General features: G+C 41.4%; 1 protein-coding gene across 1 annotated transcript in view; it reads left to right on the forward strand.

Annotated features, from left to right (window-relative positions):
• Positions 1-15,111, forward strand: part of SLC35F1 (solute carrier family 35 member F1) — a 360,365-nt gene that overhangs the window by 324,796 nt on the left and 20,458 nt on the right. The window contains exon 7 of the mRNA XM_028510989.2: positions 6,069-6,223. Within this exon, the coding sequence (XP_028366790.1) occupies positions 6,069-6,223 (155 nt within the window). The remainder of the gene's footprint in view (positions 1-6,068; positions 6,224-15,111) is intronic.

Raw genomic sequence — 15,111 nt, forward strand, 5'->3', positions numbered from 1 at the left:
TTCTGTATCTGTATAAAGAGGGTAACAGTAGTAATGCCATTATACTGTTGTGGGGATTGATTAATTGATTAATGTATATAAAGTACATAGTACCTGACACATAGAAAGTTCTCAGTGATATTAGCTGATAGTATTCTTTCCAATCTCTTTAGTCTTTAGTCTTTTGGTGCATGAGGATAAGAGTGAATGAATTCTATCTTCAGTGAGAAAGGAAACATGCAATTAAGAAATGGTTATACACATGCTCTGTCTATAAATGTATTTATTGCAGCCACTATGCAGTTGTCAGTCAAAAATTAATACAGTTCATTTGTTTCATCATGTTGGTGGATTATTTGAAAATGCTGCATGGGCAGCAAGTTGAGCCTTCCAATGCATTGCTAACGTCCATTAGGGAGCTAATGTCCATCTAAGAACAGCAAATCAGCAAACTGCACAATACCGCATTCCCACTGTCAGTTCAGTCATGTGTTCATTTGGCTGACTATGCTTTGTTCACGAAACAGGATATTCACACACAAAAACACTGATGGACCTGGACCTGGCAAAGTGATTAACTGTGATGGTTTATGCATTCCACTCACATCCCCCTAAATTTAATTTCTACGGTTTTTAAAAATTCATTTAGAATATTAAAGCTTGAAGCATCCCCAGGGTAGCCTGATGAGTAGAGTAAAACTACTGTGTGTGTGTTTTCCTACTCTCCTTGGCTCTCCAATTATGATTATAAAGTCACACCTCCCCTCTGAGCCTGCCAATTATATATCTAGCTCCCTAATGGACAAATCCTCTAGGAGAATACATAAGCATTTACAATTTAACATGTTCAAAACGGAGCTTTTTATTCTCCCTGAAAACCTGCTCCTCCTTCACTTCTCTCCAGATCAGGAAATGGCATCACAGTTCACCCAGTTTATAAGTTAGCCAGCCATTAAAAACCCAAGGGTATCCTTGATGTCCTCTGTCCCTCACTACCTATAGCCAGTCTATCGCCAGACTTGCTGAGTCTTCACACGCCCGGCCACTTCCCTTCATCTTCACTGCCACTCTGAGCAAAGCCACCAGCATCTCTTGCACAGACGGTGACACTACACTTCTCACTGGTCTCCTGCCATGCTTCCCTCCTTCCTATCCCTTCTCCCCACAGTAGCCAGTCATTTTTTAAATGTGTGTTGCAATAGATCAGCTATTAGCTGTCTGCTACAGATTCTTCAAAGACTTCTTTTTTTTCCTTTTTTCTTAAATATTTTTTATTGGTTATGCTGTTACAGTTGTCCCAATTTTTCCCCCTTTGCACTCTCTGCCTGGTCAATCCAGCCCCTTAGTTCATGCCCATGGATCATGCATACCAGTTCTTTGGCTTCTCCATTTCCTATACTACTCTTAACCTCCCCCTGTGTATTTTGTACCTACCATGTATGCTTCTTATTCCCTGTACCTTTCCCCCAATATTTCCCCTTTTCCTTCCCAGCTGATAACCCTCCCTATGATCTCCATATCTATGATTCATCTCCTGTTCATGTTGTTTGCTTAGTTTGTTTTTTCAGACTCAGTTGTTCATGGTTGTGAATTTGTTGCCATTTTTTTAAAGATGTTATTTATTTATTTTTAGAGAGATAAAACATCTTTTGTATGTAACTCTTCTTTCTTGCTGGAAGGGAGAGGTAGAAAGAGAAGAAGAGAAACATCAGTGTGTGGTTGCCTTTCACGTGTCCCCTACTGGGGACATGGCCCACAACCCAGGCATGTGCCCTGACTGGAAATTGAACTGGCAACCCTTTGGTTCACAGTCTGGCACTTGATCTACTGAACCACACCAGCCAATGAATGTTACCATTTTAATGTTCATAGTTTTGATCATCTTCTGTTTCTTAAATAAGTCCCTTTAGCATTTCATGTAATAATAGCTTATTGATGATGAACTCCTTTAGCTTTACTTTGTCTGGGAAGCACTTTATCTGCCCTTCCATTCTAAATGATGGCTTTGCTGGATAGAGTAATCTATCCAGCAAAGGTCCTTGCTTTTCATCACTTTGAATACTTCTTGCCAGTCCCTTCTCACCTGCAAAGTTTCTTTTAAGAAATCAGCTGACAGTCTTATGGAAACTCCTTTGTACGTAACTCTTTTTTCTTGCTGTTTTTAAGATTCTCTCTTTATCTTTAACCTTTGGCATTTTAATTATGATGTGTCTTTGTGTGGTCCTCTTTGGGTCCAACTTGTTTGGGACTCTGTGCTTCCTGGACTTGTATGTCTATTTCCTTCACCAAATTAAGGAGGTTTTCTTTCAGTATTTTTTTCAAATAAGTTTCAATTTCTTGCTCTTCCTCTTCTCCTTCTGGCATCCTTATGATTTGGATGTTGGTATGTTTGGAGATATCCCAGAGGCTCCTTATACTATCCTCGTGTTTTTTAGTTCTTTTTTCTTCTTGCTGTTCTGGTTGAATGTTTATTTCTTCCTTATGTTCCAAATCGTTGATTTGAATCCTGACTTCATCCCCTTCACTGTTGGCTCCCTATAGATTTTTCTTTATTTCACTTAGTGTAACCTTCATTTCTGCCTGGGTCTTTTTTATATTGTTGCCATACTTGATGAATTCTTTGAGCATCCTGATCACCAGTGTTTTAAATTCTGCATCTGCTAGGTTGGTTATCTCTGTTTCATTTAGTTCTGTTTCTAGGGTTTTTTTCTGTTCTTTCATTTGGTCCATATTTCTTTGTTTCCTCAATTTGGCAGCCTCCCTGTGTATTTCTGTGCATTAGGTAGAGCTGCTTTGACTCCCTTAGTAGTGTGGCCTATTGTAGAAAAAGCACTGTAAATTTTGCGGGGCAGAGCTTTAGGTAATCACCAGGGTGGGGCAACCCATTTCACTGCTTTTCAGCTCTGTGTTGGGGGAAGATTTAGAGAAGGGACTATACCACTGCCTGGTTTCTGGAGGTTTGCCCGGCACTCACCCTGTTTCTAGTCACTTTCCTTACTCCCCGTATACAACTGGCACCCTTCCAGCTGTTGCCCTGATGCTGAATCCTAGAGGGATGGGTTTGAGTACATTCTAAATCTGTGCTTGCCCTTTAAGTGGAGTCTCCTGAAAATCTGGAAGTTTCTTCTGCCACCCCAAACCTCACTGGTTTTTACAGCTAGACGTTATGGGGATTTATCCAGTGCCAGTCTTCTTGGCACTGGAATCCTGAGCTGTGCAGTCCTTGAGAACCTGGTGCTAGGATCACTGGCTCTCAAGGTATCCCTCACGGTTTTTATCTAGTACATGTGAATGTGGGACTGGCAGTTCCACTGCCCCCATCTCTCCACAGCACTCCACATCTCTGCACCTCTCTGCCCATCTCTGCACCTCCACCCCTCTTATGTGTCTGGATGAACGTGGCCTCTTTAAATCCTTCATGTCTGACTTCCATACAGCTCAATTTTCTGATGGTTCTGGATGGCATTTGTTTTGAGATCTAGTTGTACTTCTTTCTGTGGTTGCATGAGGAGGCGAAATATGTTTACCAACACCTCCATCTTGACCAGGGGGAGGCTTCTTATTACAACTCGACTAAGGTATCAATTTCTTTCCAAGACATGCAAGGCCCTGCATAATTCATCTCTTGCCTGATTTTCCAACCTCAGCTCTTCTCACTGCCCTATTCTGTTCATTCTGCTCAGCTATTCTGTCCTCTGGCAGCTCCTGCAACACATCAGGCCCTGTTCCTTTGGAGGCTCTTTTCATTTGCAGATCTCCCTGCCTAAAACATTTTCCCCCTGGCTCCTCCTGTGGCAGTGCCCTCTTAGTCCTTCAGCCATCAAAGTAAATGTCACCTCCACAGAGAAGCCTTATCTAGTCACACTTCCCAAAGCAAACCTCCTACCATTTGCTGTAAAGAACCCTCTTCTTCCTTCCCAGCACTAGTACCAACTTGAAGCCTCTTGTCTTTCCTGTTTTCCACGGCACTGCCATCCCATAACAGAGCGCTCAGGGCAAAGCATGTCTAATTTAGTGAATATAAAACATCAGAACCAATATGTGAGCATCCATGGTATGCTAGGTAATGTAATAGAAGATTAGGATTCAGGAATATTCTAGCCCAGTCATGTAAAATCTAATTCAGTAGTGATACTATAAACAAACAAACACACAAACACACAAATAAATAAAACGTTTTTAAAAGACTTCGGTGCCTGGATTGTGTTTGAATCAAGTTTGGTTATTTTTAGTGAATCAATTTAAGGATATATCTTGCTGCTAACGTCAGATTCCTTAAAGAAATACTGAATTAATTTTTTTGTTTTTTTAATATATTGCTTGTAAGTTATTTAGTATTATATTTGTAGTAACTTGGTTAAAAGGAAGATGAATAATAGGTAGCAAGAAACTCAAGTACAGGAAAGTTGACCATTTTTAGAGAATTAAGACTTCTGCTGGACAAAGGCATCTGATATTACAGGACAGAATGTCCATGAGAGGGCTCATACTTGGTGGACCACGAAAGCGGTCATTCCGGTTCCTCTTGGGCACTTCCACCACACTAGAGGGGGCTGTTGCACTGAGTTTGCTTACTGGCCAAGATAATTTTGTGTATAGCTTAGATGTGGCTTTCCTTAAACTTAGTATCAAAATGATGATTTATACCCTTAAGTATTTTTCATATGGAAAAAACAAACTTCTCTTTGGAAGGGTCACTGGTCTTCATAGTAAAAAGGACTGGATGTCCAGTACCTACCATATCCTCCAAAATTCATAGAATTCAAGGAAGCAATCTGCCCAAGGCCCACAGTAGATACATTATATCAAGGATTCCTTTGGAAAGGTTGGTTACTTTTATTATATTGTAGAGTCCAAAGATCCACTGAATTGTGTTACTTATGCATATTCTATGCCTTATTCTTTCAAGGTACAGAAATAAGCATTATTTTTCTATATTTGTGTTATATCAACATCTATGAAAAAATAAATCAAACTATAGGTTTAGATCCAATGAAACTGTGCACTTATAGAATTAGTGTTAACAATTGTGTATCAAGTTATAATCACAAAAAGAGAGAGATTTGAAGGATGAGAGACTGGACAACCATATAGAATTTTAAGGGCATTTTTTTTATCTTTCTGTTTTGCACAACTTAATTGTTTGATGGTCTGCAAAGCATTTACCTATTTATTTAGAAAACAGCAGAACTTACACGTGAGAGCCCACAGCATGCTAGGAGAGGGGATAAAGGAGTAGGTCTCTGTTGGCAGGAGAGCCGCAGGATTTGCAACTCCGGAAAGTCACCTTGTGCTAAAAGCAATGACTTTGTCTTCCCAAGGTCATGTGTTTAAGATTCGAGTTCAGTACTCTAACTTAGTTTTGATCTCTTTAACAGGTGATCTCTTCAATGTAATGGTACATTATACCAAGCAGTTTTGTTCTGCTTTGTAAATAAAAAACTAGGTGGAACCTAATTGACAAAAAACAAACAAATAAATAAAATAGAACCAGAGACTTGAAAATAAAGGACAAACTAACAGTGACCAGAGGGGAGGGGGGAGGGGATTTCAGGGGAAAGAAGGGGAAAGGGCAAGCAAAAGAACATGAATAGAGGACTCATGGGAACAGACAATGGGAGGAGGAGTGACTGTGGTAGTTGGGGGGGCGGGGTAGGGGAGAGCAATGAGGATAAAGGTGGGGCAGCTGTAACTGAACAACAATAAATTTTTAAAAACCCAACGAAAAAGAGGTGAAAATAGTTTGACAGGGATAGTAGAAGTTAATTACCACATAACCGAGAATGGAATTCAGAAGCCTTGACCCCATGTTCTGACTGTAGACACTAAGAGGAATTCACTCCTAGAAGCAAAATATCAGATATGTAGTGAGAAGCAGAAAGTACATATATACATATATATACATATATATGTACATAATACATATATATATATGTATTACCCAACACGAACCACCAGTTAACGGAGTGAAAGAAAAACTCCCTTCTGTGCATGAGCAGTGGTGTGCACTGCGCCCTTCCTCTCACCCACCGTGGACACAAAGAGGCCCTGGAGGAGGCTGTGATGCTGCCTCTCTTTCCTCTCCGCAGGCCTGCTCTACGTCGGCTTCACTGCCTGCATGTTTGGTCTCTACAGCTTCATGCCGGTCGTCATAAAGAAAACCAGCGCCACTTCGGTCAACCTCTCCCTGCTCACAGCAGATTTGTACAGCCTGTTCTGTGGGCTGTTTCTCTTCCACTACAAGGTAAGTGGGGTCGGTGCTCCTTTGGGAAGACACTTGGTAGGGAACTGACCTGCCAGGACATACAAGTAGGACTACCCTGATGTGGAATGGCCTGATTTGGGGCAGGAAGATAAGAATGGAACTTTGTGCTAACCCCTGTGATCTGGGTATTTACAATTCAACTATAAGACAGAGGCAACATTTTGTCATTGCAGACCAGTAACTACAGGCGACTGATAGTGAAAGATGAGACACTGCCACGGAGGAAGGAGCTTTCAGTAATGGTGGACAGTTTTTTCTGAGACTGTTCAGCCCAGAAGCACCCCTTTGTTCAGCTTAAAGCTGGGAAGATTTGTACAATTTCCAAACTATAACCACAAAATGGATTCTGCCAAAGGCACTGGACAAAAGACACAGTGCCTGCAGTTTCTGTTCTGCAGATGTTTTCAAATCTGCAAATGTGAATGGAAAGTGTTGGTACATTTAAAGTTCAGTTGACCCTTGACTGTACAAGCCCACTTATACCGGGTTTTTTAGATATATACATATAGCACATAATGTATTTTCTCTTCCTAATGATTTTCTTAATAACATTTTCTTTTTTCTGGCTTACTTTATTGTAAGAATACAGTATATAATATAAATGATGCTGCAAAATATATATTAACTGCTTATGGTGTCAGTAAAGTAGGCTATTAGTGGCTAAGTTTTGGGGAGTCAAAGTTATAAATGGATTTTCAGCTGTGCAGGAAGTTGGCACCCATAATCCCTGTGTTGTTCAATGGTCAACTACAGTTTCTTTACTAAAAGATGGGGGTTTGAGTACAGGAATGCAAAGAGATATTTTGAAGTCCTTGCAGTTAATATGCCAGCCCTGAAGAAAAGGAGAAACTACTCAATTCAAAGATGGCAGGTTTTGAAGACTACCCACACCCTAACCCAAGGCAGGCCAGACTACGTGGGTAGTGCATGGAGGTCACTTGTTGTCTTTTAAATGCTACATTTCCTGCGACTATTAACAATGGAGTCACACTGGTGTGTGAGAAGAGACTTGGTTGCCATTTCTTAACAAGTCCTGTAAGATAAAGGTCAGTGGGAACTATGACCAGTGTGAAAAAGGACAAGTATGGAATATTCAAACAGATGAGATCAAATTAGGACAGTAAAAAGAGGAAAGAAAAGAGAAGAAACACTATTCTGCCCACTTCTAGCCATGTGCTTCACCAGTGGTTTTACAGTTCGTATCATCAGCACACGGGTGTGGCAGCTGATGGGGCATCTCGGGGGGCCGGGCATCTTCAGCCAGGTCGAACTGGGCTTGGAGGTTCTCAGGGAAGTGCTACGTTGGGAAGAGTATGTACTTGAGAGAACCAGGGGCAAAATGGCTAAAGTGAATAATCAGAAATGTGACTGAGAGAAGCCAGAGTCACAGCAGGAAACAGACTGAGAAGGACAGACACGGGGAGAAAAGAGGTCGCAAACAAGGTGGCAGCTGGGAGGACCAGAAGCAGGTCTGGAAGACAAGAGGTAGAGAAAGCTGCTATAGCAGCAGACAGGAATAGTGCTGATGTCTTATTTTACGTGGACCCTGTGCTCAGTGTGGTGGCAAACATGACGGTTTAGAGGAAATGTCTAGGACAGGGCAGTGTTTATACATTGTTGCTGGTTTTTTGTTTTTGCCTGGATAGTGCAGTCTGTGTTTCCTGATTGCACACTGGTTATCCTAAGGGTAAAAGGTAAAGTCACAACACGTTTCTCTCAAGCTATGCCTAGCCACAGTGCTGGGAGGCCCAGGTTCCTTTACAGTCCCTCCCATACATGCCCAGTTACTTTCCAGAGACCTAGGATGCTGTAGCTATGGTCTCGTCAGTACAACGCAGTGCCTGCTATTTTTTCTTCTCCTCTCTGCAGCTAAGCATCCACATTTAGTTCATTTCTTAAGCAAGAGTTCAGTTCTTAGCAATTATTCCTTTAATTGTCTTTTTAAGCTCTGGACCTAGAATCTCTTAAATCTCCCTTAAGGAAAGAGGACTAAAATGTATTGCTCTGATTGAGGTTTGTGGTCACTTCTTGGGCAGTGCAGACCCAGGCAAGCTCTCGGTGTGCCTCATAGCAGTGTTCCTGAAAATCTGGTTTCACCAGGGGCACTTGCTAAAAATGCAGATTCGTGGGCCATACCTCTGAGCTGCAGAATCAGGAAGAGGGGACATGTCTGAGGGAGCCGCATTGCTAACTGGCTCCCCTGTGGGGCCTTTGCTCTCCAAATGTGAGAACAAATACCTGAGAGATATACCTGAACAATGCTCATTTCTTTTTGTTTTATTTTGTTTTGAATTTTATTTTAATCGTTGTTCAAGTACAGTTTTCTGTCCTTTACTCCCATCCCGGCCCACCCACCCATCCCTCTCCACCTCCCTCCCATTTCCACCCCCCCCTAGTTTTTGTCCATGTGGCCTTTGTACTTGTTTGTGTATACCTTTCCCCTTTTCCCCTGAAATTCCCTCCCCTCTCCCTTCTGGGAGCCTGTGAGCCTGTTCTCTGTTTCAGTGTCTTAGGTTATATTTTGCTTGTTTGTTTGTTTTGTTGATTAGATTCCCGTTAAAGGTGAGATCATATGGTATTTGTTTTTCACTGCCTGGCTTATTTCACTTAGAATAATGCTTTCCAGTTCCATCCATGCTGTTGCAAAGGGTAGGTGCTGCTTCTTTCTCTCTGCTGCGTAGAATTCCATTGTGTAAATGTACCACAGTTTTTTGACCCATTCATTTCCTGATGGGCACCTAGGTTGCTTCCAGCACTTGGCTATTGTAAATTGTTTAACTGTACTGCTCCTCATACTTCCACTGACTTTTGATTAGACCTGGGACTCGCCACATTTACAACTATCAGATATCCAAGAAGGGTGATGAACCAGGTAAAGTCTAGTGCTCTCCATCCATCTTCAAGCAGCATTTGCATGTCACTACCTCCCTAGGATAAGTAACTTTGCTTCAGAGGAAGCCGTTCAGTAACCCTCATCACACCATCATCAAGGAAACTGCGTTACCTGAAAACTAAATTCTTGTATTCGTCATTTGGGGGTGAAATAGACATTTTTCTTTCTTAAAGCAACATTTTTTACTATGCACACTCATTCTGTTACTAGTTAAAAGATAAATTTCCTTAAGGTAAAATTAGTTCAACACAATAGGGTTTTTTTTCTTTAGTTAAAATTGATTCCTATTGTCTTTTTTAAAATTAAACTTTCAAGATAATTGTTGGTTCACATGCTGTTTTAAGAAATAACCCAGATCTCATTGACCCTTTACCTGCCAGTGTCCTTGGAAGCACCAGAGTTTTAATTTTGATGAAGTTCAATTTACCTATCTGGTAGTATTTTTAAAAACATGAAAAGAACAAAGTCCGTCACACCACAGACTTTGAGCCACCAGTTTTCCCCAGTGGTTTCTGACACTGCTCCTCTCCAGAGCTGCCCGGCCAAGGCTGCTGGGAGCCTGGCATTGTCTGCTCTCAGAGGATGGTTGAAAGTCACAGCCTATGGAAGGGAAGATGCCATTCACAGGAGGGCGTCTGTAACTATACAAACAGCATAGTGTGGAAGAGAATTTAAGCCAGTAACCCTCAACCTTGGCTGCACACTGAAGTCACCCCAGGAGTTTAAAAAGTACTGATGCTTGCCTTCTACTCTCACTGATTCCAATTGACGTGGTCTGCGGTGCACCTTTACATGTCAGATTTTAAAAGGCTCCCCTGCAGCCAGAATTGAGAGCCACTGGTTCTGACTTATATTATGTGTTTGCGAGCAAGTAGAACTAACACCCCAGGTTAAAGGGTATAAGATTACAGCTAAATATAAAGAAACCTTATTAACGGTCAGTCATCTGAAAGTGGAATGGACTGTCTCACAAGTCCCCCTCACTGGAGAAGCTGGATGAGAACGTGACAGGGAGGACGTGAGGGACCTCACCCTCTAGCACTGAGGAGTGACCAGTGAATGACCTCTAAGACTGCATTTGGTTTAACTACAGTATGCAGTTACAGTTTATTCTTTCACTTAATCATGATGTCTTCACTCCAAAAAGCCTTCTGGGCTAGTGATAAATATCTGCAGGTTGCAAGGGCAGGGCTATTTGCTCGCAGATGTTGCTTACCCAGGCAGAACTAAATGATTAAATGAAGCTCTCCTGCCCAACATTGATTATTTGCTTTTTCTCACTTTCCACCCTTGGAAAAAAATTCATTCCCTTCTCTACCCATCAGTCCACTGTCTACAGCTTCTCTGCCTCTTGCGCAGATGGCCATGCTGACTGGGCAATAACACCCCACGCCCTGGAGAAGCAAATGACCCACTTCCCAAATACCGTGTCTACACGGTGTAGTGCTGCTGCAAACTCTAATTTTACAAGACTTTTGACAAGTGCTTATTCATTTCTGTTCTTTATTACCTGACCACATTGTTGAATCCAGAAAAGTAAATCCATAGCAACCCATGGAAATTGCAAGAAATAAGCTTTACTGGGTCTCAGCGACCTCCCAAAACCAGCCCAGGAAGAGATTTACATGGAAGCTTTTCAGTATGGTGCTGTGTTGGTTTTCCCTGGTCAGAGCTTAATCAGTTATAAAGTCTATCTTTTTATATTTGTTATACAAACAAGGATGCTTCTGGAATTGAAAAGGTATGCGTTTCCTGTGGCTGCTGTAACAAATTAGCACATACAGAGTGGCTTAAAACAAGGCAATTCATTACCTCACCCTTCTAGGGGTCAGAAGTCTCACTGAGCTAAAATCAAGAGTCAGCAGAGCTGTGTGGCTTCTGGAAGCTCCAGGGAAGATCTTTTTCCTTGCCTTTTCTAACTTCTGGAGGCTGCCTGCATTCCTTGGCTCCTGGCCCCTTCCTGTGCCTTTAAAGCCAGCAATATAGCATCTTCCAATCCGACTGTCATTCCTGCTTCCCACATGTGACTGACTAGACTGGCCCCACCCAGGTAATTCAGAATAATCTCTCCATCTCAAAACCCTTAATTTAATCCTGTCTTAAAGTCCCTTGTGCTGTGTAAGATAATATAGTCTCAGGTTCAGGGGATTAGGATTTAACGACCTTTGGAGACCCATTACTCTGCCTCCTACAGAAGGACTATCAATTACAGCAGAACCAAAAAGGGCACTTTGGCTCTGAGCCAGACTAGCTGGGCTGTGTGGATGTGCTTTTTAGAGGCCACATCTGGGTAGTGAGGACCAGGTTCCACCTACAGACACTGTGCTCTGTTGAATTTCCCAGTTGATTTTTAAAGTAGTTCTGGTTACCTGGTAAGATGTGACTTTAATGAAGAAAACAATAAATTATGTGGGGAGAAAATGAATTGGGTGGGAGGACCACTTCAGTATCTACATTGTGAAGTATAAATTCAAGTAATGCATTTGTGTGGGTGGGGGAAGCATGGACCATGAATCAAGGGAGCCTAGGTTTCAATCGTGGCTTCCGTTTATTTACCCTTTGAGTACTTTGAACAACTTTTTTACTCTCTCCAACCTTCGAGGTGATGATACTTGCCTTATGGAGGTTTTGAAGGGATTCAGTAATTTATAAATGGTGGCTAACAGTGATGCATTCTCTGATTTAATGTGTGGTTCAGGGTTAGAAATCCCTATCCTCATTTTTAGGATACGAATCTTATTTTAAGATGTTGTTACTAGATGTAGCTTTTAACAATTTTGTGTGAGTTTTCTTACATTCCTTGTTCAAAGGGCAAAAACTGGGATTTTATATATGACAATTTATAAAATATTAATTACATCAGTCATTGTCAACTGAATTCTTTGATTCCTTCATTGCTTATAATAGAATTTTTAGATAGTTATAAATGCAGACATTCAAGGGCTGTTAAAATAAAATACCAACAAATTCTCTCAAGACATGCTATCATGTACTGACAATTCTTCAGGAAAATAGCAGCCAGTATTGAATAGATAGGGTAGCCCCTTCAAAAAACAGAATTCACACATTTTCAAGGCTTAATATGGCTACAGAATTGCTGTGGTTAAAATTGAGAGTAATTTCGTAAGATTATTTTTTATAGTTTTATCAAAATAAACAAGAAATTGGTAGAGAAAAAATGAATAAATCCCCTTTAAACACTCCACTTAAGCCGCTGGTATATAGTTCTCCACACTGAGTAGCTGGAAACTACAGGCGATCCTATTAGAAGAGTTACATTTTAGGGAAGTCAGGGCTCCGTAAACCTTATAATCTTACATCAGAAAATGTTTTTTACCCGTATTTTCACTCTTTTTAGAAAAGCAGAGAGAGATTTAAAAATCATTTGCCCAGGAAGACTACTTCAACTATCCTGGGTAATGTGATTCATGTGAATTTTTTAGGATCCCATCTGGATGTGTTCATTAAAGAACACTTTGCATGTCTTTATCATTGCTGTGAGTTATCTTTGACAACCAATCAGAGAAGTTTCTTACACTGTCAGTTACCTGTTCTAGTGATCCAGACTACATCCTGTGAAAACAGGTGTAGAACCCGAGGTCCGCCCGGACCCTCGCTGTCAGCCACTGCAAAGTACACCCCACCCGTGCCTATTTCTCCTACTGGTGTTGTCGTGGTTGTTGTTCTTGTTATGAGATTTTGTGAGAAAGTTTAATAACTCAGGATGTGGGGCTAATTCAATAATACATTATTATGCACTAAATTTAAAAGGACTTCACTCAACAAATATTTATTCCATGCCTGCTGTGTGCCAGGCACTGTTTTGGTGCTTAACTCTGTTTATAAATAAAGAGAACAAGAGCACCAAGGTGGATTAATGCAAAGGATGAGATTCCAAACCACTGCCACTTGAATAGACCAGCAATCTGAAGCATCGTCAACATCTGAGCACCGATGCCAGGGAGTGTGCAGAGATTGCATTCTAAGTGAAATATTTCATTAGCCACACACGGATTAGAATCTGGAGCCAGGCGTCTGCGTAGATCCTCTGTGGCAGTGAGCAGTTTCAGTAATGGAACTGCACTTGAAAAGCCAGGGCAAGCAGCCGATGAACATAAAAGCAACACTACACACCTTGTTTATAAAAGTACTCTCATAAGTAGCCTGTTATATTTCTTTTTGTAAGAATGACATCTTAAAAGGCCATGAATTTTAAATTCACAGTACCTAAATAAAATTATAAATGGGTGATATTTAAATTAATACTTAGCTTTTATGACCCTTTTGCTATTTTTTAAACTGTCACTGGTGAGAAGAGCATTCAGGAAACTGGCGTCGCTGAGGCCCCAGAGCACTTTACACGGAACACCAAGGTGGCAGAGCAGCGACTGTCAGCCTCTGTCTCTCATGGCACACATACACTCACTACTCAAATTATGTGGCACACCAGAAAAGTATATATTTTGCAGATATGGCAAAGAAGTAGGCATAATTTTGATTCACTCACACTGGAGGCTCTTGTTGTGTTGGCTGTTGTCATTTCTTTTATTTCACGATCTAAGGGAAAAGAGGTCAGTGCCCCTGACTAAGTAGTCAGGTATTGCATGTTTTAAACATTCTTGTAGCTCACTGGCTGAAAATCTCTGTGATGGAGCAATGAATGTTTGGAAACTCAGCACAGTGTCTTGGGAGGTTTCCATCATGCTGACTTGGGTAGGGTAAGTGTTACTAACTTCCACAGGTGGGAGGGATGCCTTCCATGCAGTCATTCAGGAACCCAAATTCCTTCCATCTTGCACCTCTGTCATCCTGCAGGGCAGGGATCAGCAAACTGTGACTGGGAGCCAGCCCCCTGTGTTTGTAGATGTAGTTTTACTGGTACACAGCCATGCCCATTTCTTTTTATATTACTCATGGCTGCTTTTGCCCTGCAGTGACTCCACTGAGTACTCGTGACAGAGACTGTGTGGCCCACAAAACTGAAATATTTACTAGCTAGCCCTTTAAGAAAAGCTTTGCCAGCCCTGGGCAAGGCCTTTGGATTCTCTGCACAGCCCTCTGAGACAGCGTAGAGGCTTTCATGACTGGGTCTAGACTCATGTCCATAACCTTCTCCCCATTCTCTTGGCCAGAACTCAGTCACATAGCCACACCTAACTGAAGAAAGGCTGGGAAATGTAGTCAAGCTATTTGTGCAGGAAGAAAAGAAAACAGATCTAGTGAAAAAAAAATGGCCAGTTTCTGCCATATTAGCAATTTCCGTTTATCAGAAATGTTGGAAGGATTAGAGAAATTGGGGGGCAAATTTGAAAGCAGGTTCAGAATTATAGCCAGAAGTCAAAATTCCTTCTATGTGAATCATTTCATAAACTCCTCCTCATCACAAACAGATATTTTGGATATATATCACCAGAGCAAGCTGCAAGGAAAAAGTGGAATGAGATAGAGGTGTTGCAGGGGTTTCACATAGAGAGGCTGGTGGCTGGCCCTGAAGAACCAGCTAGTTAAAAAAGCAGGAGAATATATGGGACGTGTTTGCCACCAGGGTGCACAGTCTGGTGCTATCCTGCACACTCAGGCACCTCACTTTATTCAGCAGTTCCACATCGACCCCTCTACCATGAACCAGAATATTGATGCCCAGGCTCACAAATCAGAAGACCAGTTTGCTGAGGTAAAGAGCAATGGTTGGCTGAAACAGAGCCTTCACCCTACTTTCTCCAGGAGCTACCATGGCTGGGAGACTTCATTTTAAATCTGTATTTAAAGTCTTGAGAGGTTTTATTTACTCCCTTCTATGAAAGATGATTAATACTACCTATCCCCCATTTCCTGATTTCTGTTGTAGTTTTCATATTATCATTTATTATACCAATTAATTTCTATCAATATAATCTGTATGGTATTTAAGCCATATTTCTATACTTATTACATTTGCAGAATCACCAATCTCTGAAATGCTCTTCTTTTTGAA

This window comes from Phyllostomus discolor, chromosome 4 (assembly GCF_004126475.2).
Source record: "Phyllostomus discolor isolate MPI-MPIP mPhyDis1 chromosome 4, mPhyDis1.pri.v3, whole genome shotgun sequence".
NCBI classification, from domain to species: Eukaryota; Metazoa; Chordata; class Mammalia; order Chiroptera; family Phyllostomidae; genus Phyllostomus; species Phyllostomus discolor.